Source organism: Armigeres subalbatus, chromosome 3, assembly GCF_024139115.2.
Source record: "Armigeres subalbatus isolate Guangzhou_Male chromosome 3, GZ_Asu_2, whole genome shotgun sequence".
Taxonomy (NCBI): Eukaryota; Metazoa; Arthropoda; class Insecta; order Diptera; family Culicidae; genus Armigeres; species Armigeres subalbatus.
Genome location: NC_085141.1, coordinates 39,746,708 through 39,773,624, shown reverse-complemented (window position 1 = coordinate 39,773,624; position 26,917 = coordinate 39,746,708). Strand labels below are relative to the sequence as shown.

Genomic DNA, 26,917 nt, shown 5'->3' with positions numbered 1-26,917 from the left:
TTACATTATGCATGAACTTGACACGTTTCTCGAAAAACAATTCGCTGTAAATCCTTCCGCTTTTCATTTTGGATACCCACAGACTTCGTCTTGGATCGAAATAAACTGGTTCACGACCGGGGAACACGTTTATTGGATATCCTTTGTAGATATCTCGATGACAGTGACGAATTGCGTAGTTGGCATCTTGTTCGGAAGCGAAATATACCAACATGTCGTAAATCCCCGCCTTTGACTGGAATTCGTCGTAGTATGAATCGATCTTGCGAAACCACCAGCACACGTAAAGCCCCTTCCAGGCAAAATATTCCTTGACGCTATCAAACTCGTCGTTTCGATTCACACATCTAAAGTTACCCACATAAACTGGCCAGAAACAGGGCAGCTGCGTCGCGGACTGACAGCGTGGATCTCGGATAGTAGGAGTCAGGTCATTAACAGTGTAAATCGGAACGTAACTTGGTGTAGCATCCTGTTAAAGTAGAGAAAAATTCTGATTAATCTTTAGGATCGACCGGAAATAAACAGACTGAATAATTACAACCTAGCTTAAGACAACGGACAGGGAATTTATTCAACATCCAGTGAACAAGTGGAGAATATTCTCCGCTTCACGAAAAAGTTTTCTCCTTTCTAGGGATGAGATAAAACCTACAATCCACAGCTTGCTAGCATAGACGACTATCGCCGCTATCCGCATGGCCAGGAAGCCCACATTAGCAATAATGTTGTGGTGTAATTCGAACACTATTGAATTGATACTCATGTTTTTCTTCCGCATCATAATCTAGAATGCTAGGGATCCTTAATTGCAGTCTTAGACAAAAATTACAAAAGCAAGAGAATTACTACCTCTGGCCAGGCCTCCGACCATGGTAGATTTTGCTCCGTAAGTCCGTAACACACCAACCGCATTGTGTACTCGTAGTCGTGCTGTGCGGTTGCACTTTCACTTTTCTGTAAAAATTTCTCAGTACTATCCATTCATAAATGAATCATTTCAGATCGATATCTTCTGGAGTATGGGATGGGAATAGTTTTTCTGTTAATACATGTTAAAAAAAAACTGCAGTTGAACTTTTTTTAGATATTTTCCACAAAATTATTGTTTATTCGCTAACCATGGGGACTTCCCATGGATTACCGTCATTGGGGGTGACAATGGGTCATCGCTCTCACCGACCGACAGTCTGGAATTCGGATAACAAAATCGTTCAAAAAGATCTCTAATAACTCAATTTTCTTGCCCTCAGATATACGCATTCTATTCCATAAGTTTAAACAGAAACCAATCTTTATCACCATTTGACCTATTGTCCTATGGCACTCACGGAGATGCACAGGATTCCTCAAAGTAGCAATAAATGTCGATCTAATTTTTCAACATTAAAATTGACTGTGAGGTCGTCGTCGTCGATGGTCTAGTGGCTACCGCTTCTGCCTAATAAGCAGGAGGTCGTGGGTTCAATTCCAGGCTCGTTCCTTTCCTACTTTGTATTTCTATCTTAGTTCTTTCTGTGTTTCTCGTTCTACCAAAACGATTCCTACTGTTATAACCTTCCACACAATCCCTAAACCTCCCGTGGCACCTATGAGAGGTCGTAGAGTTCTCTGCATCTTTCTTAAGTAGGTGCCCAACTAACCATCCTCAGCATTCGCAAGAACGTGGCCAGGACAGATCTCTACTGTTGGAGGGTGCATTGCTTCCATCTAAGAGTTAGTGATTAGTCCCAAATCAATATCTGTGGTAACGGATGAAAGTGATGCAACTCTCATAAAGTCTTGGCTTGTACCACCTACGAATTTGTGCGAATTGCTCAATGCTAATGCTAATGCTAATTAAAATTGACTGTGAGGACTTTGCCGGGATTCTATTGGTCTTGAAATAATGAAACTCTATCGCATGTACAATGAGAACAGTTTCTAATGCCAAGAAAACTATTCAATTGGTGAGCTGTGCATGTTTATTGTGTTTCAGCCAATCCTAGTCGTGATTAAAGTGAACTCTATTACGATTTGTTCAATCTATAATGTGTGTACAATCAACCATGGGCACTTATGGGCACATATTTTGAATTGGTAGTGACTTGTTGTATCATTCAATAATCCGTTTAGAGACCGATCAACTATACCGCGATAACACGGCAGTTCTATGAGAAGTTGAATCGTTCACGTAAGGGCCACGTGCTGCACAACAATCTTCTTACGGTTGAGCTTGAGCTTGATTGACTGATCGTAGTTGCTACTCCATTATGACCAGATCAGCTGTTCTTGCACAGGAAACCAACAGATGTTTTGCTTGGGACTAGCAGACATCTTCAATGTACAAGTACTGGTGATCTCATTTGTTAGGTCATACTGGCGCCTGCCACGTCAGAATGCAAGTCAATGTAGGGAAGAGAGAGGAAATGATGATGCAATCACTCGCCCACTGCAAGCCGAATATACCTCTGCACTTGCCACGAGTTCATGCGGAATTTGTTGGAATTTTTGGATTAGGTTCGAGAGGCAGAGGTCCGTCTTGGTTAACGAGCTGCCAATGTGATAGATAGGAGAAGGCAACTGATGGAATTTCTTAATTGGATGTAGGAAACGAGCTCTATAGTTCATTTCCAATTCTAGCAGATTACTGTTAGAATACTCAAGTTGAAGGTATCCAGTTTTCCGCGAGCGGTAATGGCCGCCAGCTTGTTTGCGGTTCAGTCTCTGATTTGACGTGTCTGGAGGTCAACTGCACCCACCGCTCCGAGCATTCTGACCAATGTTGCATATAAGAAGGTGCTGATTCAGTGAATTCAAGCCTTCTTATATGCCACATTGATCAAAATGCTCGAATGGTGGGTGCAGTTGACCTCCAGAAACGTCAAATCAGAGACTAACCCGCAGGCAAGCTGGCGGCCATTACCGCTCGCGGAAAACTGGATAGGAATAGTAATGGAAACGGTATGGAAGTCCATTTCCAGTTCTAGCGATTGCTAGAACATGAGAAATATAGAAAAAGATACAAAGTAGAAGAATGGAACAGACCTGGGATTAAACCCACAACCTCCTGCGTATGTACCCACGACCTCCTGCGGCGGTGATGCACTGGCTAGAGCGCTGCACTGGATAATTACAAAGATTTGGGAGGTTGAGGTTCTGCCACAGGAGTGGATGGAATGTATCGTGTGTCCCATCTACAAAAATGGCCATAAGCTGGATTGTAGCAACTAACGCACAATCACATTACTGAACATTGCCTACAAGGTTCCCTCCCAAATTGTATCCCATCGACTAACATCAATTGCAAAAGAGTTCGTGGGGCAGTACAAGGCAGGATTCACGGGCGAACGCACTACCACGGACCAGATCTTCACCGTACGCCAGATACTGCAGAAATGCCGCGAATAAAACTCTGTGAGACAAGACCTTGTAAGCCACCCACCACGAGTTGTGACGGTGGTGACGAAATCGAGGTGGTTGAAGAAATCGTGTACTTGGACTCATCTCCGATAACGATACCTACAGAGAAATTTGGAGACGCATCATGGTAGGAAATCGTACGTACTTTGATCGAATAGAGTTCGCCGCCGTACCAAACTGACTATGAATCTACAAAACGCTCATTATATATACCAGTAATCCTCTACTGACCAGGACGATGCTCGTGGAGGACCAACGAGCACTTTTTGAGAGAAAAGTGTTGTTGGTGATGCAGATCTAGTTGGCGACAACGAATTAAAGTAACCATAGATTAGTATTTTAAATTTGAATAAAATTCATTCCTAGTTTGTCTTCCTTCAGACCACTTCAGACGTTTTCCTTTTCACGGAAGAAGTAGTGTTCCGGTCTACGGCCATTTTTCAAGAGGTTTTGGGCCCAGGAGAAGTCAAGATGGAAAGATCTGGAATCGCGAAGCTGACCAACGAAAACTACGAAACCTGGAAGCTAGAGGTGGAGTTCCTATTGGTGCGAGAAGGCCTTTGGAAGTACATCGTGCCCGGCGTGAAGCCAGCAGCTATGGACTACGGTGCGAACGCGGCGGCGCTGGAAGCCTGGGACGAAGGTGGTCAAAAAGTATGGGATAACCTACGGAAGCAACACGAGAAAAAGTCGCTGACGTCGAAGGTTCATATTCTAAAGCGGATTTGCGATCTCAAGTTCCAGGGCGGAGACGACATCGAGGACCACCTGGCCGAGTTCGAAAGCTTGTTCGAGAAATTGGCCAACGCAGGCACGAAGCTCGACGATGATTTGCAGGTTATTCTTGTCTTTCGCAGTTTGCCAAGCACATTCGACGCACTAACCACCACGCTCGAAAACCGGTCGGAAGACGAGCTGACGCTGGCACTCGTGAAAGATAAAATCATCAACGAGGTGCAGAAGCGCAGCGAGGCGGTTCCGGCGGATTCAGCGGTGCTGAAGGTGGACGGAAAAGTGAAGTCGATCGTGTGCCACCACTGTCAAAAGGTTGGCCACAAGAAGCGAGATTGTGCATTGTGGCAGAAGCAAAACCGTGGAGAAAATTTTCGAGGGCGACAAACGGTTGCCACGGAAACCAAACACGTTGCTAGGCAACAAGCGAAGGCAAGAAAGCAGCGTCGACTGAAGAAAATTTCGTGTTTAGCGCACGAGAAGGACGAAGTGGATTGTGGATTCCGGTGCGAGCTCGCACATGTGCGCCAATCGGGAGTTTTTCGTGTCCGTGGAAAGCCCCCATGGAGGTACCCCAAAGTTTGTCACGGTTGCTGATGGGAAAAGAGCTGCAGTGAAAGGTGTAGGTAACTGCCAGATCCACTGTTACGGGCGTGACGGTGAAGAGAAGCAGATTGTGCTGACCGGCGTGCTCTACGTTCCGGAGCTGGACATGAACCTTGTCTCTGTTGGAAAGCTCGTCCAAAAAGGTGCAGCCGTGAATTTCAACGAGGTTGGATGTACGATTTCCAGTGGGAATGGATTGCCGCTGTGGCGACACGTAGCAACGGTCTCTATCATCTACGAATGGTGAAGCGCGTGGGTGCTGTGAAGGAGCATTGGGGTGCGAAAAGCTGTTTGCACGACTGGCACCGCAACTTCGTCATCGAGACGTGACAGTCATACAGGAGTTGGAACAGCGACAACAGGCCACGGGTATCAACTATAGACACTATAGGTTCCATAGACGAGCGCAGGCACGGTTGGGTTATTTCGATTAAGTGTGTTTTTCCACTTTTTCACAGTGTACCACGCGAATTTGACGTCACACGCTGCGTTGCTAGGGTTGCAATAGTGACGTCATGCTCGTTTGGCTATACTAACTGACAGCTCGTTTGGCTACACTCGCCTTCGCCTCAGCTCGTCTATGGAACCTATAGTGTCTATAGTATCAACATCAAGCGATACGATTTGGTTTTGCCATGCGAAACTTGCCTGCAGGGTAAGATGGCAAGACTGCCATTTCCAAAAAAGACAAAGAAGAGCAGTAAGGATGTGATGGATCTGATTCACAGTGACCTGTGTGGACCAATGCGGACAATGACACCGGGTGGTCGACGTTATTTCATGACGCTTATCGACGACCTCAGACGGTATACCACGGTGTAGGGTTAAGGCAGGTATTTTCGTCTTTTCGTCATAGTCTCGAAAACCAATAAAAGAGAAACTTTTTTTAACAAACTCATCCGTATCAAATCGTAAGATCAGGAGATACGTTCTGCTATATTGGAGTTCTAGCTAAAGGACGTTCCTTTCGATGTTTTTAGCCCCTGTGACGATGGACGGAAATACCTGCCGTGTCCCTATATGCTGCAGTAGAAATCCGACACGTTTGATGCCATTCAGGGCTACGCGCAGAGGATTTAGACGCAGTTCGGCAAGCCGCCGAAAGTCTTGAGTTCCGACCAAGGAGGTGAATACCGAGGTTCGAAATTGGTGGTGTATCCGAGGCGTGAACGCATCCAACAGCAGTTCTCGGCGGCCTATACGCCACAACAAAACGGTGTCGCAGAGCGAAAGAACCATTTGCTAGTGGAGATGGCTAGGTGCATGCTTCTGGAACCAGGTATGCCCAACCGGGCGAAGCAATCAGCACGGCGAACTATCTCCAAAATATGCTGCCAACGAAAGCGGATGTTTCGAAATTGCAAGTTTTCGGAACGGCAGCGTACGTTTTTGTTCCTGATGTCAAACGAACGAAGCTCGAAGCCAAAGCCGAAAAGTTAACCTTTGTCGGCTATTCGCTGCAACACAAAGCGTGGCGTTTCATCAACACGAAGACAAACAAGGTGACGATTAGTCGGGATGCTCGTTTCCTACCAGCCAATATCGATGCGGAGACTACCATGGAGGATGAATGTACGTTATTTTTTCCCTTATCGCTAATTGACATGAACCGTAGCGAGATGGAGAAACAGTAGGAGCCTGCGCAACCCGGCCTGGCAGCCGAGCCCGGCGATAGCGAGAGCGAAGAAGATTTCCACGGATATGAAGACCATTCGGATGAAAGCCTGTACGAGGATGCCGATTCCGACGAAGAGCCACACGTAGAGCCGATGCCGGTGGACGAAGAGCGAGCGGTTGGTACACCGCGACGGTCGACTAGGGTGACCAAAGGTATCCCAGCTAATCATTACGGTGCTGATGGAAAACTTGCATGCTGTCATAATGATGAGCCACGCAGCTATCAAGAAGCTGCGGCTAGTCCAGAAGCTGATTTGTGGAGGTAGGCCATGCAGGAAGAGTTGAAGTCGCTATATGAGAACAACTTGTGGGAGCCAGCCAAGCTGCCAACCGGCATGAAAACCATCGGGTGCCGCTGGATCTTCAAAAAGAAGGTGGACGAACGATCCTGCCATTCTTGTTCGTAGACGCGGACTGCTGGCTGCGGCTGGCGACACCAAAGATCGCATTCGGCATGCAGGTGGAATGATTGGATGGTGATCCAGGAAACAGGAGTGCGTCACGCTGAGCAGTTCGAAAGCCGAGTACGTTGCATTAACGGATAGGTGCAAGGAATTATCCTGGTTGTTACGGTTGTTCGACCATCTGGGGATCAACACGCAGCTTCCAGTGACTCTTCACGAGTACAACCAGAGCGCCATCAAACAACTGGAATGCAACTCCAGCGAGCGGCGTTCGAAGCACGTAGATACCAGATTCCATTATGCTCGTCAGTTGAAGCAGCAGGGAATCATCAATCCACAATTTCTACCATCAAACGAAATTCTACGGTCATTTATCATCCAGGAAGTGGTGCGTACTATCTATGGCAGGGTGCAGATGGAAGACGGTACATGGAGAAGGCGAATGAACCACGAGTTGCAACAGCTGTTGGGAGAACCATCCATCATTCATACCGCAAACTATAACCCGTTGAAAATGGTTCTGTACAACGATCCGACGAACACAAGATGGCGAGGTTCGCAGCGAGCATAGTGGATCGATCAGGTGGAAGACGATTTGCGGACCCTCCGCAGACTGCGTGGCTTGTTGCGAGACCGCTTGGCCATAGACCGAGTTGAATGGAGAAGCAGCGCTGATAAATTTTGTCTCAATCATTTGAAAACGGAATAGTGAATCTAGACAGCCTTTTTTTTGCTCCTTTCGTTTCCCATGCCGTCTCAATGATCAGTGGCTCTTTTTAATTGAAAGATTCTATTCTGTCAATTGAGATACTCATCATTCGAATGACTGTCAATCGGTAAAATGGGAAAATCCTAGAAAAACAGATTTCTTATTTTTAATTTCAAATGTTTTATTATATAGAGTTTTGGCACTTCCACAGTAAACGTGCTGGGAATTTTCCCCTGACCCGGGCAATCTAAATGCCAAAGGGGATTAGGCACTGTTGATCACATTCATCTGTTGATTTAAATGTACACCCGAACACACGCGACAAGACAATCGCGACGCGATTTTATCGCTTGGCGATTGTGATTCTGTCGTAGTTGGTATGGAAGCGTAAATGGAACATTGCCTGCAGCGACCCAACAATAGAATCGCAGTGACTAGTTGTAGCCGTCACGGCGCTGAAATCGCTTAAAATCTGTAGAAACTGATCGACATAAATCATTCTATCTACATGAAGTAAGCACGGTGCAAAGGTAAAGTGGATGCCTCTTACTCCCCAAAATAAATAATATTGTTGATTTGAAGCTATTTGTTGATTTTGATTCAATCGTATTTTTTTCTCCGTGTAGGACGAGGGGAGTCTTTAATCCTGTGATAAGCGTTTGCATGGTTGTGGTGGTTCAGGAATCTTCTAATGTTGCTGCAAGTTCCAAGAACCACTGTCTTTTGGAAACTATGGAAGTTATAAGATAGTTCCAGGTCCAGCTCTTCCAAGGATTTCAGAAGAAATTGCGGGACGATTCCCGGTGCTGAGATGACTGCCGGAATTATACGTACGTCCTCCAGGGGCCACATCTGCTTGTTGGAGAATGTTGTTTGGACATTATGATCTACCGGTACAGCAATGTCAATGAGAGTTACCCGCTTCATCCTTTTGTCGTAGACCACAATATCGGGCCTATTTGCACGAATGAAAAAATGAAAGTATTTTCCAGAACCGGGACAGGCCACTAGCTCTATAAGCTAACAACCTACATCCCCCAACCCCCCCCCCCCCCCACCGGTTTTCTTGCTTAACTGGACCACCACGAAACTGTATGTCAATGTGTTCACTCTGTTGCCGGCCGACAAGAAGCTCGTCAAAATACCGTTGATACGATGTAAGAAATGTTCTTACAACTCCTTCTCCACGTGGCGATTTCCCTTCAGTTGCAGAAAACCTAGGAACTTGTACGTTTCGCCACCACTGGCGGAGACACACAATCACACTATTGTTTTCATAGGCTATTGTTCTTGCGCCAAGTGGTGCCCCACCAAATAACAATAGCTGGCTCCGCCAGTGTTCGCCATCAACCATATATAGAGTCACCTCCTGTTCGTTGACGCGCAAACTGTCGGCATCCACCAGGTGACCCCGGTGTAAAAGTTTGAATTGATATTTATCGCTTTCAAACTCCATCTGGATGTCGTTGCTGAATACCGTCACAAGCTGCAGAAATTAGTGCAGCTTCTCCACAGATTCTTCCAATCTTTGACCGCAGTGGGGCGATGCGGGTCTCAAGATGTCGTATCCACACGGGTTTTTGGTTTTGCTGATCAGATATTGGCAGACAACACGGAGTGTATGACCATTATAGGCATAGGTAACGCCCATGTGAATGGATGAACGAGAGAACGGCCACCACATGTCAAAGACGAAAAGATCGATGAGCTTTATAAAATGATAACTTGGTTTCAAACTCTTAAATTAGGAACATCGTAGTTAATAACAGTGGAGGACGAGATATGAACCAGTCTCAGACTGAATATAATGCGAACGAAGAAGAATAAAGTGTTATTACTGTTATATCCATATCATAACAGTCTACGGATGTTGGGAAAACTTATATGTGAATATGTACATTATGTGGAAGATATTGATTTGGAAAATGTATTGAACCCTACTGTAGGGTCATGAGTTCGAGTCCTATCGAAGGGAAAGTGGTTACCTTCAATACATTTTCCAAATCAATATCTTCCACATAATGTACATATTCACATATGAGTTTTCACAACATTGTAAATTAATTAAAGTCGGGTGGTTTAATCCCCGGAAATAGGCAATTAACTTTGATTGAACTGAGTCTACGGATATTCAGACTACGAACCGCTTTATCGCAGTTGAATTTTCGTAACAATCGGTACGTTAAAAATAACTTCTAATTAGCGAAGTGCTAACTGCACCACTAGCGAAGTTAAGTTTGCTGATTTCGAGAACCAGTGCATAAAGGTAAAACAAAATTTTACATTCCTTCTAATCTATATAATGGATATTGGAAGTACAGTTTAAAACTTATTTATTTAACGGTTATTAGAAATACTTCAAATTAGACAACAAACAAGTTCAAAAACATAACATATCGTTTGAAAGATAACAAAATACGCTGATGGTATCAAACAGTGATTGAAAGCACAATCTTCGCAAATCATTTGTCCCAATAGTCTTCCGAAAGGGATCCTAGGAATGCCAATTTTGCCATAAGATGGGGATCAAATGTGTGCCTGTTCGCAGTAGTTTCACTCGTTTCGGATGAGAACAATCTTTCGGACGGCACACTTGTGACCATTCTGGATAAATAGTTCACAGCGACTGGATACAGTTGGGGATATTCGTTTCGAATACTTTCCCATGCCTGAATAGGATCGGCAGTTCGCTGAACTATAGGCTGCTGCAGAAAATCCCGTAGCTCAGCGGATATGCCAACAGAACGTTGAGAATCCGACCTAGTGGATGATTGTTGTACCTGAAAAATGTACTAGATTTGTAAAAATTCTTAAACGTAGAGGCAGAAATTTATCAGATTTTACCAGTTGGTCATGAAAATCCCAAATATCGTCAGATTCGATTATCGGGGTAACTTTCGGTTTAACATCAACCGGATCGCATTCTTTACCCAGGATCAAATCGGATACCATTTTAGTCGTTCGTTCCTGGACCATTTTCTCCAAGTACATCGTCTTGAAGCGGGGGTCAAGCATCGTTGCTATTGTCAATGTGTCTAACTTATCAACATCACTGAACTTGTTAGCAAATTGTAACAGAATTTTCTGCCTTAGATCACTTACAGCAGGACAATCCGGACGATATGATTCTAGTTTCTGTGAACGATAAAATTTGGGTTAATTAAGAGTTGTTCATATGTTATTAGCATATAAGCATTATACCCGTTTCATGATGTTTAGCATCGGTATCACTTTCCCTGAAATAGAGCACTTCTCGCCTTTTATTTCGGAGATAACCAAAGAAATGCAGCCGAAAATATCGCGAGCTTCTTTTGCTTCCGCCATTTCCTGTCCAGTCAACATTGGTACTTTGGTGTAGCGCAAAAGAACAACACTGATATGATCAGCGAGCAAGATGAATCGATGAAGCATTGTTAAGGTAGTTCCCCACCGTGTTGGCTCATCGATTTCCACTGTCATGATTTCTCCTTCAGTTTTTCCAGCACGAATTTGAATCGAACGCAACTCATCTGTTGCATTGTTGGACAACTTGAAAAATGATACAATCGAACGAATCTTGGATAGAATTTCTCCAAAGGAGTGGCATTGATCAATAGCAGCAGTAGTCATCCGATTTAATGATTGTTCTAGACAAATTAAATGCTTTTTCACTCCAAACAACGATTCGGCCGCTGCAACTATGTTCGATCCACCCGTCACGATGACGTTTACCTTCAAAAGTGTGATCGTTAAGGGATCGTTCAAAAATTACGTCCATCGTTTTTCGGCATTTTCAACCCCCCTCCCCCCCTCCTGTCACAAACTGTCACAAATCATTGACTCCCCCCCCCCCTGTACGTACATGTGTCATTTTTATTTTGGAGATTATTTTGGTTTCTCTTTTTCGTACAATATTTTTACAATAACATAATGAGTTATGTCCCTTACTAACAGTTTGAATATGTTTTTAAAATGCAAGTTGTTCTTAAAATGCTTTCAGTATTTTTTTCTTGTGGATGGACGTCACATAAGACGAACCCCCCTCCCTCCCCCTGTCACAAACTGTCACAAAACTCTGACCCCCTCCCCCCCTGAAACCTTGGACGTAATTTTTGAACGGTCCCTAAGATCGACGAATGAAAATAAAATATTTGACTAACCTTTGTAAGATCAACACCCCAGCTGCTACAAATATTCGTCATTTCCGAGATCAGGTAATCTTTAGTGTAACAGTCATCCAGTGGTTGAGCGGCCAAGGCAACGCCAATCATATTGATTCCGTCCAAAAGATGAATCGTCATTCCCAGATAACTTTTTGCGTTTCCTGTATCAGTCCACACATCCGCTGTCAGCGAGTAGAAGCTCGCATTGCCAATTTTGACACGGATAATTGCACTTAGACGTCCGAATTTGTCGTCCAACATCTTTGTGAGCTTACGTAGGCAAGGAACTGTGTAAGATGGCGCCACAATCTTCATAAAACGAAGAAATGCCCTCGATTCTACCACTTGTAGTGACATTGAATCAACGACAATCATGTACATTAGTGCTTCATCAATTCGATGGGTGGATGCTGCACTCTCTGTAACACGATGAAAAAGGTATTAATTATTAGAACACTAAAATAGTACACTAGTTCCTGAACTCACCACTGAACAAACCACCTACACGGGGTGTTTGTTTAATAAACTTGACTCTTCTTTTCGGTTCGTCTTTAACGTGCTGCTGGATTGATGGCTAAAAAAAGGAAGTTTGAACAATAAAATAGTAACTAAAACAAGAAATATACGCAAATTTGCATACAAAAAAATATATTTACGTGGAAGAGCGGAATTCTCAGAACTGTAAAAGCACTCAAATTCACTGCAGTGTTGGATTTCGCCAACTTATTAAACTGAGTAGCTTCGTTAAACAGTTTTCAATTGAAGAATCTTCACTAACTAAGGAACACATTTTTCATGTCCTGTCAAATCTTTATTATTTTTACAAAACGGAGAAAAAACAAACAATAGAAGTTGGAATTCAGCTTGAGCTTGATTGACTGCTCGTAGTTGCTACTCCATTATGATCAGATCAGCTGTTCTTGCACAGGGAACCAACAGATGTTTGCTTGGGACTAGCACCCATCTTCAATGTATAAGTACTGGTGATCTCATTTGTTAAGTCATACTGGCGCCTGCCACGACAGAATGCAACTCAATGTAGGGAAGGGGGAGGAAATGATGATGCAATCACTCGTCCACTGCAAGCCGAATATACCTCTGCACTTGCCACGAGTTCATGCGGAATTTGTTGGAATTTTTGGGGTAGGTTCGAGAGGCAGAGGTCCGTCTTGGTTAACGAGCTGCCAATGAGATAGCAACTGATGGAATTTCTAATTGGATGTAGGAAACGAGCTCTATAGTTCGTTTCCAATTCTAGCAGATTACTGTTAGAATACTCAAGTTGAAGGTATAGGAATAGTAATGGAAACGGTATTGAGGTCTATTTCCAGTTCTAGCGATTGCTGTAACATGAGAAATATAGAGAATGATACAAAGTAGGAGAATGGAACGGACCTGGGATTGAACTCACGACCTCCTGCGTATGAGGCAGAAGCAGTAGCCATATGACAACCAAGCCCGTTAAACAATAGAAGTTGGAATTCAAGTACATTAACATATCGAAGTGCGGATTAGTCCTACCACTTGGTATCAAAAACCAGCTGGACAGAGAATCGTGCATACCAAGTTTTCAAGTGAGAAACGAGTATGCGGACTGGTGTTTCAGTTGGTGGCTCTATCAATCGAACAACGTCACAAACATCAACATTTTATGGAACAGGAGCACATTGGAATAGGCCAAGATTAAATCCCTCATGACGCGTTTTTTCGTCGCCTTGTTGCCGTTCCCTGTAGAAATCTACATTTGAATCGGTGCATCGGTAAGGTTACTCTAGACTTATTAGTAAGTTGTAGGACTTTCAACTTCTCAATATACGATATGGATCGCAAGATAGGGGAGGGCTGAGCAAGGCGGTCACCCTAACCGATTAATGACGTTACAGTATTTTATAAACTGGTGTTAAAAAATGTGTTTTAATGATGCATATATTTATCATATATGACGATATGTCCACACCCTCGGGATTAGTGTGATTTATTTATTTAGCACGGTAACACCAGTACTGGAAAAGGTCGTCATGGTCATAAAACAGCAAAACCAAATAAACCAAATGAAAAAATCGTTGGTTCTTTGATCAATTTCGCATGAAAGACAATCATGGAAGGATGTTGTGCTTTATTTTAAAAATAGTATTTCTAAGTTATTTTAATAGATATATGCGAAGAATAGTGACTAGTCGATAAATCATCATACTCCTTTAATTCACCGAGTTGAAAGGAGTAATAAACACAAAAATAAAGCAGATACAGTGAACTCTTCCTTACTCGATATTGAAGGGACCATCGGATTAGGGAGGTATCGAGATAGGCAACACATTCATATTTGGCCGAGTAGTTAAAATTTGTTTCCTTATTATGTGAATTGAGAAATGAAATGTACGAGGTGTATAGTCAACAGCGAGAACTAAGGAGTGAAAAATGAGATGTTCGAAATAAGTACAGAGAGTAAGAAGCGAGTGAAACGTTTTAACTTTGGTTGTCAAAAGCCTAAAGAGGCTCGTCTTTTATCTCCTAATAGAGATTTACAATATAGTTTCTTCAATGTTGGTAATAGACACATTGGTTCGAAAGGGCTAACTTTGCAGACCCGAATGATATAACAGAATATAACATCTTTTCCCTCTAGATAATAATTCCATATTAATTGACTATAATATTGATTATTCCTTCTTAATACAGTGTTGACCCGATTTTGTCACTCCCCGATTTTGTCTACCCCTGATTTTATCACGTTTTCGACCCGATTTTATCACGTCCCGATTTTGTCACGTTTTCGACCCGATTTTGTCACCCCAAAAATTTTTGTCATTCTTTTTATTTTCGTAAATAATACCAAAAACAGCATTGATTTTCATGAAATAACTTTCACCGCCTGTAGTTTTTAACGAAAGACTGAGTACCTGGGAAATATTCTGTAAGCAATTTCGACAAGAAATAACGGGTACCGTTCACGCATTTGGCCTTTCCAAGGCATAAAATGATTCATATTTGTGGAATAAATTAAAAAAATGAAAAATTTTTTTTTCCAATTTTGTCACATACAGGGTGAACAGGGTTATCACCCCAAAATTCACCAGGGGGTGATAAAATCGGGATATTACTGTATATCATACATATCTTTAATTCGACTTAACATCAGATTTGCCTATTAATTTAAAACATATTCATGCATTTCGACAGCACTTCAGTAATAAAATAAATTATTAGAAACAAATTTTTTTTTTTCTTAAATTCATTGAGGGTAAATATAATCATTATTGGATATTTTCTTTTTCACTTTCTTTAGATTTTCTCAATTCACAATTCGAATGCGGTTTGTCTTCAGACCGCAACTTTTTTGGATGCAATTCACTTATCGTGGGTGGTGGAACATCGCTGGTTGAAGGAAATCCTATAAACTCTTCTTCGCCTTCGATACTCCCCATCCTCCTTTTCAAGCCTCTAGGTCGATCTTCTTTTGTTGAACCGGGTGTATGCCCAAGCACCGGGATTCGTTCATGTTCGGAGTTGCTTGTAGGATTAGTCTCTTGTGGTCGGATATCGTGCACATCAGACCGGAGCGTCATATTACGCCTGAGTCCGGTTTTCACTGGTAGATTCACATGCCCCTTGTGAGCCGAGATGATATGTGACCCGATGGCAATCTTCATCTTCCTCGCTGTCGCTATCGTATTCAAACTTCAGTTTTTTTAAGTAATCGTGTAGGTTTTCAGGGCTAGTTTCTTCTTCTACAAAGTTTACACTACTTTTTTGGTTCTGTTGTTTGAAACGGAAACAATGCTTCTGGATATGTCATTTCATTCTACAAAAATTGCAGACAAAATTTGCATACCGACCACGACCTGAATAGCTCTGGTTAGATTTAGATACTTCTCTCTCATTATTGTTGTCTCTATTATCGTAATATGCACGCGTATTTCTTTTATTATAATAATTCCGACCTCTTGGCCAACTTCTGCTGCGTTCCCGTTGGTCATCGTAGAGTTTCCTACCAAGCCGATATTTAACAGAATTCACGGACGATTTCTCATTCATGTTTATTGATTTAACATTCGCCATATCAAAACTTTTTATAATCTATACCACTAAATCATCTTCGTTAAGTAAGCGGCGCTGTAGTTCTTTGTTATATATTCTAAAAACTAATTGATCAGTAATAGCAGTGTCACGAAAACTGTCCAAAATCACACGCATCTGCTAATAATTTTACAGCAAGTATGAAGTTTTCACCATTTTCTCCATGGCCCTTCTACAACGAAATTTATATCTCAACAGTATCTTTGATTCAACCTTGTCGAATCTTTCTTTTAATTTTTTTCTTATCTCCGCATATGAGAGAGTCTTCAAGTCGGTCGCGGGAAAAGGCAATTTGAGTTCATCGAAAACCATCATACCGCACAAACTCATGAAAATGTCTTCTTTACGGTTATCTTGGATTTCATTGGACGAGAAGAAATATTCTAAACGTTCAACATAGTTCGCAAAACTAGTACCAGGTACGTAAGGGTCCATACAACGCCATCTTGGCTTATTCTACCTGCGTCCAGACTGGTCTTTAAAAAAGCCTTCTGCGAATTCTACCTTCCAATCCAAGTTTTCACAATGCAACCCGTGATGTCCTGAGCGCAACTTCCTTTGTGATAAGACGAATGCACGTTGTCCGATGTCCAGGTTACTGATATCGCTTGCGTAGCTCCGCCGTACACTTCGGTTACTTCTGCTCCGCTCGTAGCTTGATGAATTGCCAAACCACTCAACAATTTGAAACGATAAACTTCCGCGCGTCACCAATACTATATTAGTGCACCGTACTTCCTAATGACGCAGCTTAGCTACCAAGGTCATTGAACGCGGCCGAAGGGACTCAATTCCAACTTCCACTGTATCTATCTTCCACAAACGTTAACTTCCACAGTCTCTATGTTAACAATCAGTTATACAATCAATTACAGAATCAACTATCTAAATCGTTCTCTACACTTTCCACTTGTATTTAATTTTTCGCAATATCCTCGTTCTCGTTCTCGTTCTCGTTCTTTTATCTTCTAACAGAGATTTACAATATAGTTTCTTCAATGTTGGTAACAGACACATTGGTTCGAAAGGGCTAACTTTGCAGACCCGAATGATATAACAGAATATAACAGCGAGAAGAGTGAGAGGGAGAGTGAGAAGCGAGTACTGAAAAACGGAAGTAAGTATTGAGGTCTGTCTCATTTGGAAAATAAAACTTAAGTTAAAGTTAAAAGTGGCATTTCAATAATTATCGAAAAACCCTGCTCGCAGAGCAAGATTACTTTTGACAGATATCGAATCATTTTACATCGATGTCTTATTGGAATTGCTGGGTAGCACCAGCCATTCTTATGACCGGCTGATTTTCTAATTTTCTAACTGTCACTTTTAAGATCAATTCTCCAAATGAGACAGACCCTGAATAGTGAGATGTGTGCAGTAACATGTGAGTAGTGGAAAGTGAGAAATGAGAACTGAGAAGAGTGGTGAAAAATGAAAAATGATAGTTGCGAAGTGTGACGAAGGATGTGAGTAGTGACATTAACAGAAGCAAGGAGTGATAAATGAGAGATGATAATTGGTAGGTGATAAGCGAGATGTTGAGTTTGAGTAGTGAAAAGTGAATGGAGAGATAAAGGAAGAAGAAAAAAGGAAGAATCTCGCTTCTTATTTCTCGTTCCCCGGACCTTACTTTTCGCTTCTTTTTACTCATTTTTCACAATCCACTTCTAACTCCTTATTTCTCACTTCTAACTTCTCTCCAGGGTTACTGGAAATCGCATCAAGTCTCTCACATTCACTCATATTTAGCGAAAGGAATCGGAGAATAACGATAAACGGTGCATCCCGAATGAACCGCACAAAATGCCTATATCTTCCCAAAGCTGACGAGTGAATCCTGTATGAATATGTTTCGTATTTATTCGTACTGCATTAGCACAGAGAAACAGACGTCTCACTCAACACTTGTTCAATCGTTCACCTTTTAAACGGTGAATTCAAATTTTTGTAGGTGGTCAATCGGGCACCGATGGCGCTTCCATCGGATTTGCTTGTGTTAGACGTTTGCACACTACCGCCATCTGGTTGCCGTTTGGCCACACACACTGCATTTAGCACTGGGCGATAATGCCTCCGTGACGATGATTTTGATTGCATATTGTTCTAAGTGAGACGTCTGTTTCTCTGTGGCAGTAGCTTCGGGTTTGATTCATCACCATGCATGTGGTGAGTGACTCCGGTGTGTGCAAAAGTGTTGTACTGCTCGTACTGCTTTTGCATCGGACTCGATTTATCTCCAGTAGAATTTGGAGATTTGCGATCGGATTTTCAAAAAAAAATTTCAAAACGATTTATCTGCTTTTGTAAACAAAGATTCAAACGACGATTTAACGAATCTGATTGCTCTCCCACGCAAACGAACACCACCAATAGGTAGGTGAAGGTTTCCGCTACCTGCTCATGGTGTTGGTTTGCGTGGGAGAGCTATCAGATTCGTCAAATCGTCGTTTGAATCTTTGTTTACAAAGGCAGATATGTCGTTTTGAAAATTTTGTCTTGAAGTGTCCAAATGAATTAAACGATCAGTGCCGTTTCCACTGAAATCACCCCAAACCATAGAATAGAGTGATTAATGTCCGCAGAAATAATTGTCCTGCGGAATATTTGCAAGAACTCGCATATTTCTGCCGAAATTCCTATACAAAGAATTGGAAAAATATGACGTTTTCATATCGATGAATGAACTGCTGACGCGAATTCACAATTTATTTAAAAAATACGGTAAATATTGTGTAATACAGTAGACGTTCGATAACTGCAAGTCATTTAACTGCAATGCTTTTTAACTGCAATTCGATAGTTGCAACAGTTTTGCAGTTATCAGACCGCTAAACTTCAAACTGATTTCAAACTCAATGGCAGCTGCATTGCGCTGCACCTGCACATTTAGATGCACTTATATTGCATCTGACGTCGATTGACAACCGTTTTCTTGGACATTAGAGTTGTCGTAGATCGCATTAAAAGACATGTTATCTGTTTAACGTCTGAACAAAGAATGAAAGAATTTATTTGCTCCTCCTGTATTGACAGCTACTGTGATAATTCATCGCTTGCTTGATTATTTTCTAATAGGTCGCCTACTTGATCTTCAACACTCCTCCTCGATGGATGTATTCCAGCAGCTTGTCTAAAACGTGATAGCTTGATATACTGCAAAGGTTTCGTCAGCATATCTGCAATCATTTCATCGGTTGAAAGATACACTGGATCGATTATTCCTTCTTGCTTTAATTGTCGTACTAAGTGGTGTTTAGTTTCGACATGTTTAGATTTACGATTAATACTTGCTGCGCCAATTTGTTTGATGCAACTTTGATTGTCTTCATATATTCTTATTGGTAGTTTGGTAGTGATTCCAAGATCATCAAAAAGACGTAATATCCAATTTAACTCCTTACAACTTTCTGCCAAAGTCACATATTCTGCTTCCGTGCTGCTTAGTGTAACGTTGTCCTGCTTTCTGGAGCACCAGGCGATCATTCCTCCAGCGTATCTGAATAAGTATCCGGACGTTGATTTCCTGTCTCTGGCATCTCCAGCCCAGTCGGCATCCACAAAAACTTCCAATGGAGATGTATTGCCGCCAAGATGCAATTCGTAATCAATTGTACCTTTCAAATATCTTAGAATCTATTTTACCTCCACCCAATCGGATTGCGTTGGTCGACTGGTTTTTCTTCCTAAGATTGAAACTGCTACTGCTATATCAGGACGAGTATTGATAGCCACATACAACAATCCTCTCCAATTAGGCTTGCATATTGATTATTATTCGGCAGTTCCTCTTCCTCCTCCTTTGGTTGTAGGTGGCTTGGATCCAAAGGAATCTTTGATTGTTTAGCATCGTCCATGCCGAAACGTGACAGCAACTCCATATATATATGATTTTTGATGCAAGGTAATATGTTCGTTTTCACGTGTAACTTGTAGTCCCAGAAAATATTTCATGTCTCCAAGTGATGTCACTTCAAAACTTTGATTCAGGGTTTCTATTATTTCTTTGTATTCGTCTTCAGTTTCACATACTACAATGAAATCATCTACGTATACGGATAAATATGCAGTTTTTCCTTTTCGATGTCTAACGTACAAACAAGAATCATTCACAGAAGGCTTAAAATTCATTTTTGAGAGTACTTTGTCTAGCGTTTTGTTCCAAATTCTTGCAGACTGTTTCAATCCGTAAAGACCCTTCTGTAGACGGCATACATAGTTCTTATCACCAATTACACAGCCGGGTGGCTGACGCATGTAGACTGACTCCTCAAGTTGACCATTGAGATAAGCAGTTTTTACATCTGCATGTTTGATTAGCAAATTTCGTTGCACAGCTATTGATAGGAGCGTTCGAAATGTTATCATCTTCACGACAGGAGCAAAAACTTCGTCATAATCGGTTCCGAACTTCTGCGTAAACCCTTGTGCCACTAATCGTGCTTTGTAGCGGGCTACATTTCCGTTTTCATCTAACTTGCGTTTGAAAATCCACTTACAACCTATAGTTTTGCGATCAGGTGGAATTAATACTAGTTCCCATGTTTTATTCTTTTGCAGTGACTGTAACTCTTCATTTATAGCGCATTTCCATAATTCAGCTTCTGGACCTTCAACAGCTTCCTTGTAGGAACGAGGCTCTGGGAATTGACATTTCGCCATACCAATCATTTAACGGTTAGGAATTTTTCTTTGTGTACTTCGTTCAGATCTTCTTAAAATAATTAAATAATTAAAATATTGATTGCAGGAGCATCCTCTTCGCTTTCACTGCTAGAGCTTGACTCTCCCTCACTAGCATCTAGGAAACAATCATCCTCATCGATATTTTGTTCAGAATTCAACGATACGTTTTCAGGATTTTGCTCTTCATGCACTTCAGAGCAGCTCAAATTCTATCTTTTCTGAATTTTCTGAAATCTTCTCTGTTTGTTTTTGTAGTAATTTTCCATCATCAATAAAACGTACATCTCTGCTGAATGTGAGTTTGTTTGTTGATAAATCCACAAAACGATATGCTTTCTGTGAATCCGCATAACCCATGAAAGTAAGTTTCAAAGCTTTGGAGTCCAGCTTTGTCCTTTTCTGGTCAGGTATATGCACATAAGCTTGACTTCCGAAAACACGAACATGCTTCAGATCCGGTTTTCTCCCAAACCATGCTTCGTATGGAGTTAACTTGATTGCTCTTGTTGGTAGTAGATTTTGTAGATAAGCAGCCGTATTGACAGCTTCAGCCCAGAAACGTACATTCACTCTAGCTTGAATTAACATGCAACGTGCCATTTCGACGAGAGTTCTATTTTTCCTTTCTGCAGTTCCATTCTGCTGAGGACTGTATGCTGTTGTATACTGTGGGGTTATCCCTTTGCTACGATAGTACCGACCAAGATGTTTCGATTTGTACTCTCCTCCTGAATCTGAACGAATAATGGTCGGAATTCTCCCAAAACGTGTTTCCGTCATCTGCACGTACTCCTGGATCTTCTCTGGTACTTCATCTTTTCGTTTCAGAAAATATACTTTCGTAAATCTCGTGTGGTCATCTATCATCGTCATAAAATATCGAACTCCGCCAGGCGAAATAGTCTTCATGGGACCACAAACATCCGTGTGTACTACATCAAGCATTTTCTTTGATTGTTCACCAACGGTTTTTGGAAATGGTAACCTAGACAGCTTCCCCTCTAAGCAACATTCACATTTCTCGTCAATACTACATTTTCTTATTTGAATTCCAGTTGCAAGGTTGTCTCGTACTAACTTCTTTATAGCTTCCGAGTCCAGATGTCCTAATTTCTTGTGCCATTCATGAATGCAGTTATCAGGGTGTCCCATATTAGCCCTTAGTGCCTTTCTCTCCAGGATATGTAAACGATATAATACATCTTTCTTACTTGCAACAGCAGCGATTCTTCCATTTTTCATAATTTTGCAAGTATTTTCAGTGAACAGAACATCTGCACCTTTTTCGGTAAGTCTTCCAACAGAAACCAGATGTGCATCCAGCTTTGGTACATGTAATACTTCTGTAAGCTTTACCTCATTTCGATTTTGTGCATCATCCATACAAACCAGAGTACCACTGCCTCTTCCAGCTACTGCAGCTTCATTACCATCTGCCAATGTAACGGTCATTCCAGTAATTTTTTGATAGTCTTTGAAAAAATCCAATTCACTACACATATGGCAACTAGCTCCGGAATCAACGACCCAAAAATTCTTAGCAGTTTCTTGATTAACAATTGCAAAACAGAACGGTTGACCATCGTATTCTTCATGGACTACACGAGCTTTTGGCTTTGGTTTCTTGATATGATTGGTTTGACGAATATCAGGATTTCGATTATGAACTTGACGCTGTAGCAATGGACATTCTTTCTTGATATGACCAGGTTTGTTGCAAAAATGGCACAGAATTCTTTTCTTGCCGGTTTCAATCTTCAAAATGGACTCCCCAATGCTAATACATCTGGAGCGCTTTAAAGATTCGTCGATAAGTTTTACTTTCACAAGTTCCATCGTGAGCTCATTGTCCGAGCGACTTTCTAACGCCGTCGTCAAAGTATCATACGTGTCAGGCAAACTCCTCAAAACCATGGCTACCATAAGTGGCGCATCTAGTTTTTGACCAGCGTTTGATGAACGAGAGAACAGTAATTCCATAGCTTGAATATGTTGTTCCATACTGTCTCCATTTCGGTATTCTATTTGACAAATTCGTTTGAGTATAGTGACCTTCGATGTTAACGACGCGTTTTGATGGTGCTTTCTCAAAGCTTCCCATGTTTCTTTTGCGCTCTTGCAATTGAAAATGATTGAATGTTGACTATCTTCAACAAATAACGCGATAGTGGCCCTTGCCCGATCGTCCCCAGACTTCCAGTCGGTGGTTATTGGTTCAGGCGCTTGTTCCGAAATAAACTTCCATAACGATTCTCTAATCAGCAACATTTCAGTTCTGAATCTCCAGCTCTCATAGTTGGCGTTGTTCAGGCGCTCCAAAATGACCTTGTTGGCGTCTATCTTGAGCTCACCCAAAGTTTCGACCGGTTAGCTTTAGTGATTCTTGAAAAAAAAAATGTTCAACTGTTCATAGGCCCATAACCTCTTGGACATTAGAGTTGTCGTAGATCGCATTAAAAGACATGTTATCTGTTTAACGTCTGAACAAAGAATGAAAGAATTTATTTGCTCCTCCTGTATTGACAGCTACTGTGATAATTCATCGCTTGCTTGATTATTTTCTAATAGGTCGCCTACTTGATCTTCAACACGTTTGACGTCTAGAATGCGTTGCAGTTATCGAACGGCATTCGTTAACTGAAAAGTAAACATTTTGCAGTTATCGAACGGCTACTCATAAAAACTATAGTAACAGTTTATGATTTCTATACATTTTGATGAAAATATAGTTTTGGAAAGCGGTAGAATCAGTTTCAAAACAAGCTGTCAAATAGATACAACGGTGGAAAGAAAAGATGTGTGTCATCTTGTTGTTACGTTCGTATTTTGAAGTTTATTGATTGATTTTTTTTATGTGTGCAAACTAAAACTAAAACAAAAACAAACCCTAAAGTAAAAGTGAACACTTACCACATAATATTGTGCTGCAAGGGTCACTGGGTTTGAAAACAAAACAGGAGAACAGAATTATCTTGGCGGTCACAACCAACACAGCGAAAAAACGTCGTTTCCGTTTGCCACCCACTTGGACCGCCAGCTGCAACAAAATAGCAAAGAAGACAGAGTGAGTTCGTCTGCCACGCTCGCCGCACCGAAGGAGCACCCCGTGAAGGCCTGGATTATCTTGCCGTTGCTAGTGGCCAGTGCGAAAACATAGTGAAGGCCAACGTGTTCGCAAAGACGAAGCGGTGCGTTATATAAACGTTAAAATCGATTGTCCTCGAAATAAGACCCCCTACGATCGGTAGAAAAGGCGTTAGCTCTTTGCTGCCGCAAGAAAGCGCATGAAGGAACAACATAAATTGAGGCAAAGGGTTAACCGTCCGGATCGGTGCAATCGGATAAGCTAAGCAGGCAAAAGTAGCGCCAAAAAAGGCAAAAGCAGCGAACTCGGGTGGGGCAACAGCACCGAACGTAAGAAGCAAGGCTTCGCATAGCCAAGTGAGCGAATCAAGGCAGAAAACGCAGGCAGCGAAGCGGATAATCCGGAAAGAAAAGGCTTGAGTCTGAGGGCGCTGTTCACGCTCCAAGGTGTCCAAATTTCACCGGAAGAATCGAACGGAGTCGAAATTCCGACCAAGAGAGCCTCCACTAGGAGGCTCTTGTTTCTGGTTTTGGCTTCGTTTGAGTCAACGTGCGGTCGAAAGTGCTCCAAGGCACGGTCGTAGGAGCGATCTAAGGTGTGGACTAGTCGGCAGGCCGCCTCCCCCTCCCCAACCAGTACTTCCGGAAGCAAGAACCGGTGGTAGTGATCCGCGGGTTCGCGAAGCAGCGCTTGGCCGTGTAAAAGGGAAGATTTGGTTTGAAGAGAGCAGTGCTCGTGAGTAGCCCCGTGATGGGAAAAAAGGGGGGAATGGTGTGAAAGAAAAAAAGAAGGAAGGAAGCGTAGACGGTTAGCAGGCATGAAGGGTAGAAGTTAAGAGATGGGGAAAAAGTAAACAACCCTGTTAAAGGAGTAGATCAAACGAGGAAAATAAAATGTTTGCACACAGCTTTTCATGAATTGAGGCGTTTTTATGTTTGTTAGCCGGTCCGATCCTTGCTCTTTGCCCTCTGACAAGGACGAATCTAACATTGGCGCCCAACCAAAACGAACTCGTAGCATTAATTAGTATTTAAAATTTGTGGGAATTCAGTTCTTTTGTCCATTTTGGCTAAATTTTCGTGTTGAAGACACTTAGACAGTATGGATCCATTATACCTCAGTGATGAGGAACTCAATTATGAGTTGGCTCTGCGAAGAAGCGACCAACCAACATCTGCGACGCGCAGAATTAAAGCAACGAAGCTGAGAGAACTCATGCAGCAAGAGTTTGCTATCAACATAAAACACACATCGTCTGAGCATGCTTTAGCGCCAGACTTAAACATTAAACGTTGTGAACAGCAAGTTAAACTGCTGATTCCAATGGTTGAGACAGCACTTAAGAAACGCAACACAGATTTTCTCATTCAGTCAAGATCTCGAATGATTCACTATCGAGATCGTCTGTCAATCGTGAAACCTCCGGAGAACATGATCGATATTCACGCGTCGGTGTCAATGCAAGTGAAGTTCGTGATAGAAGACATCAGTGAACGACTTGGAAATTCAGTTGTAGATAGCAGCAGTGAGCAACAGTTTCAACGTGTGGATGGCGCAGGATCACTAGAGTACCAACAACATCAGAACACTCTCATTTCCCCAGAGACGGAACAGAACCAACAGAAAGCAGCTCGGCAGACTATTACAAATACAGGCGCAAGGAGCAAACACAACAACGACGAACTGATGAATATCAACTTCATACCGGCAACAAGTTCGCCAATTCGAGCTGGAAGAGGAAGAGGAAGAGCAGTAGCAGTTAATCTCTCAAACCTAGGAAGGAATACGTCGCTTCCAATGGGAACACCTCCGCCAGCATACCACCCCGGTCGTGCTATGACGAGTAGTAACCAGACAACAGAACAATTGAGAGATGAACTGCTAATACAACTATTGCAGCGAGAACGGAACACATTTGGCCAGGAGCGACACGAAGCGGGTAGGAGTCTCAAGGCGGTACATAATTGGCCATTCAAATTCAAGGGCGAAAAAGACACCACATCGTTGAACACTTTCCTCGATAGAGTAGAGACCTTTGCACGATCGGAAGGGCTTTCGGATGACACACTGCTAAAATCAATAAAACATCTTTTACTCGACGATGCCTTGGACTGGTATGGCCGTGCAGTCTCGCAGAACGTGCTGATTACTTGGGAGGCATTCAAAAGCGAAATACGGAAGGAATACCTACCCACCAGCTACGAGCAGATCCTAAAATTAGAAGCAATCTTCCGATTCCAGGCACCGGAAGAGTCATTTGCCAAATACTATCGGGACATATCCGCGCTGTTTCGATTCGTGCAACCCCCGATGAGTGAGGAAGAAAAGTTCTTCATTGTTAAAAGAAACATGAATGGCGATTACGCAACCATTGTCACCGCAGCAAGACCACACTCGTTGCAGGACATGGTACAAGTATGTAGCAGCTATGACGAGACACGGGCTCTTCTAAGCCGACAAAGACGAGTGCCCTTTCCGCAAAGCAGCTTGCTAGAACCAAACCTGGCAACGCCACTCGTCAATCGATCAACGCAACTGAATCGAGGCAATCCACGTTTCGGGAGAGTACATGCACTGAACTCGGATGATGACTTCAGCCAATTGGAAGGCGGCTGCAGCTGTCAGCATCCACTCACATCCAACAAGCACTCGACGCCCATCGACAATCAACGTAAACCATCTGAAGAACAGTCCGTAGCAGACAGAGAAAACTGGCATCAACGCATAATCGAGTTAACAGAAGAGGTGAACGCATTAAAGCTGCAGCAGGACAGCAGAGTAGAAAGGTCGCAGCGAGTACATCAGCAGCAACGGCGAGAAGGTTCGGACCCTAGTCAGCAGCAAACAAGTGATCAAAGAAGAGCAGGACTAGTCTGCTGGAACTGTGATGAGGACGGACACCGGTTTATGGACTGTCCTAAACCGCAAGCAGTGATGTTCTGCTATCGCTGCGGGCACAAAGGGTATTCACTGCGTAATTGCCCCAACTGTCGCTCATGTTTGGGAAACGCAGTCGCGAGGAACCACTAACTGAGGGAAGGACATCCTCGCAAAGCTTTACGACCCCTCGGAAATCCCAAATCCTGCAATGATCAACACAATCATCATCAACCCCGAAGACGACGAACGCCCACATGCAGAAATATCTGTGCTGGGTAAAACATTAAGAGGACTACTAGACAGTGGTGCTAGCTGCTCTTTGCTTGGCGGAAACGCGGTGAAAATTATAGAAGATCTCCACTTGCGAAAAGGAGAAGCGAAGGGTCAAATCAAAACCGTCGATGGCACAGCGCATAGCATTCGAAACTTTGTGTATCTACCCATTTCCTTCAATAATAGGATTCAGACAATCGCAGTGTTGTTGGCTCCATCTCTTCCGGAATGCGTAGTGCTTGGCATG

General features: G+C 42.5%; 1 protein-coding gene across 1 annotated transcript in view; it reads right to left on the bottom strand.

Moving 5' to 3' along the window:
* Positions 1-9,846: 9,846 nt before the first annotated feature.
* The window catches only part of LOC134226893 (E3 SUMO-protein ligase ZBED1), a 39,108-nt gene continuing 22,037 nt past the window's right edge, over positions 9,847-26,917 (bottom strand). The window contains exons 3-7 of the mRNA XM_062707974.1: positions 12,159-12,246; positions 11,670-12,091; positions 10,732-11,241; positions 10,375-10,665; positions 9,847-10,310 (exon numbers count right to left, since the gene is read on the bottom strand). Coding sequence (XP_062563958.1) covers positions 9,993-10,310; positions 10,375-10,665; positions 10,732-11,241; positions 11,670-12,091; positions 12,159-12,246 — 1,629 coding nt within the window. The 3' untranslated portion in view covers positions 9,847-9,992. The remainder of the gene's footprint in view (positions 10,311-10,374; positions 10,666-10,731; positions 11,242-11,669; positions 12,092-12,158; positions 12,247-26,917) is intronic.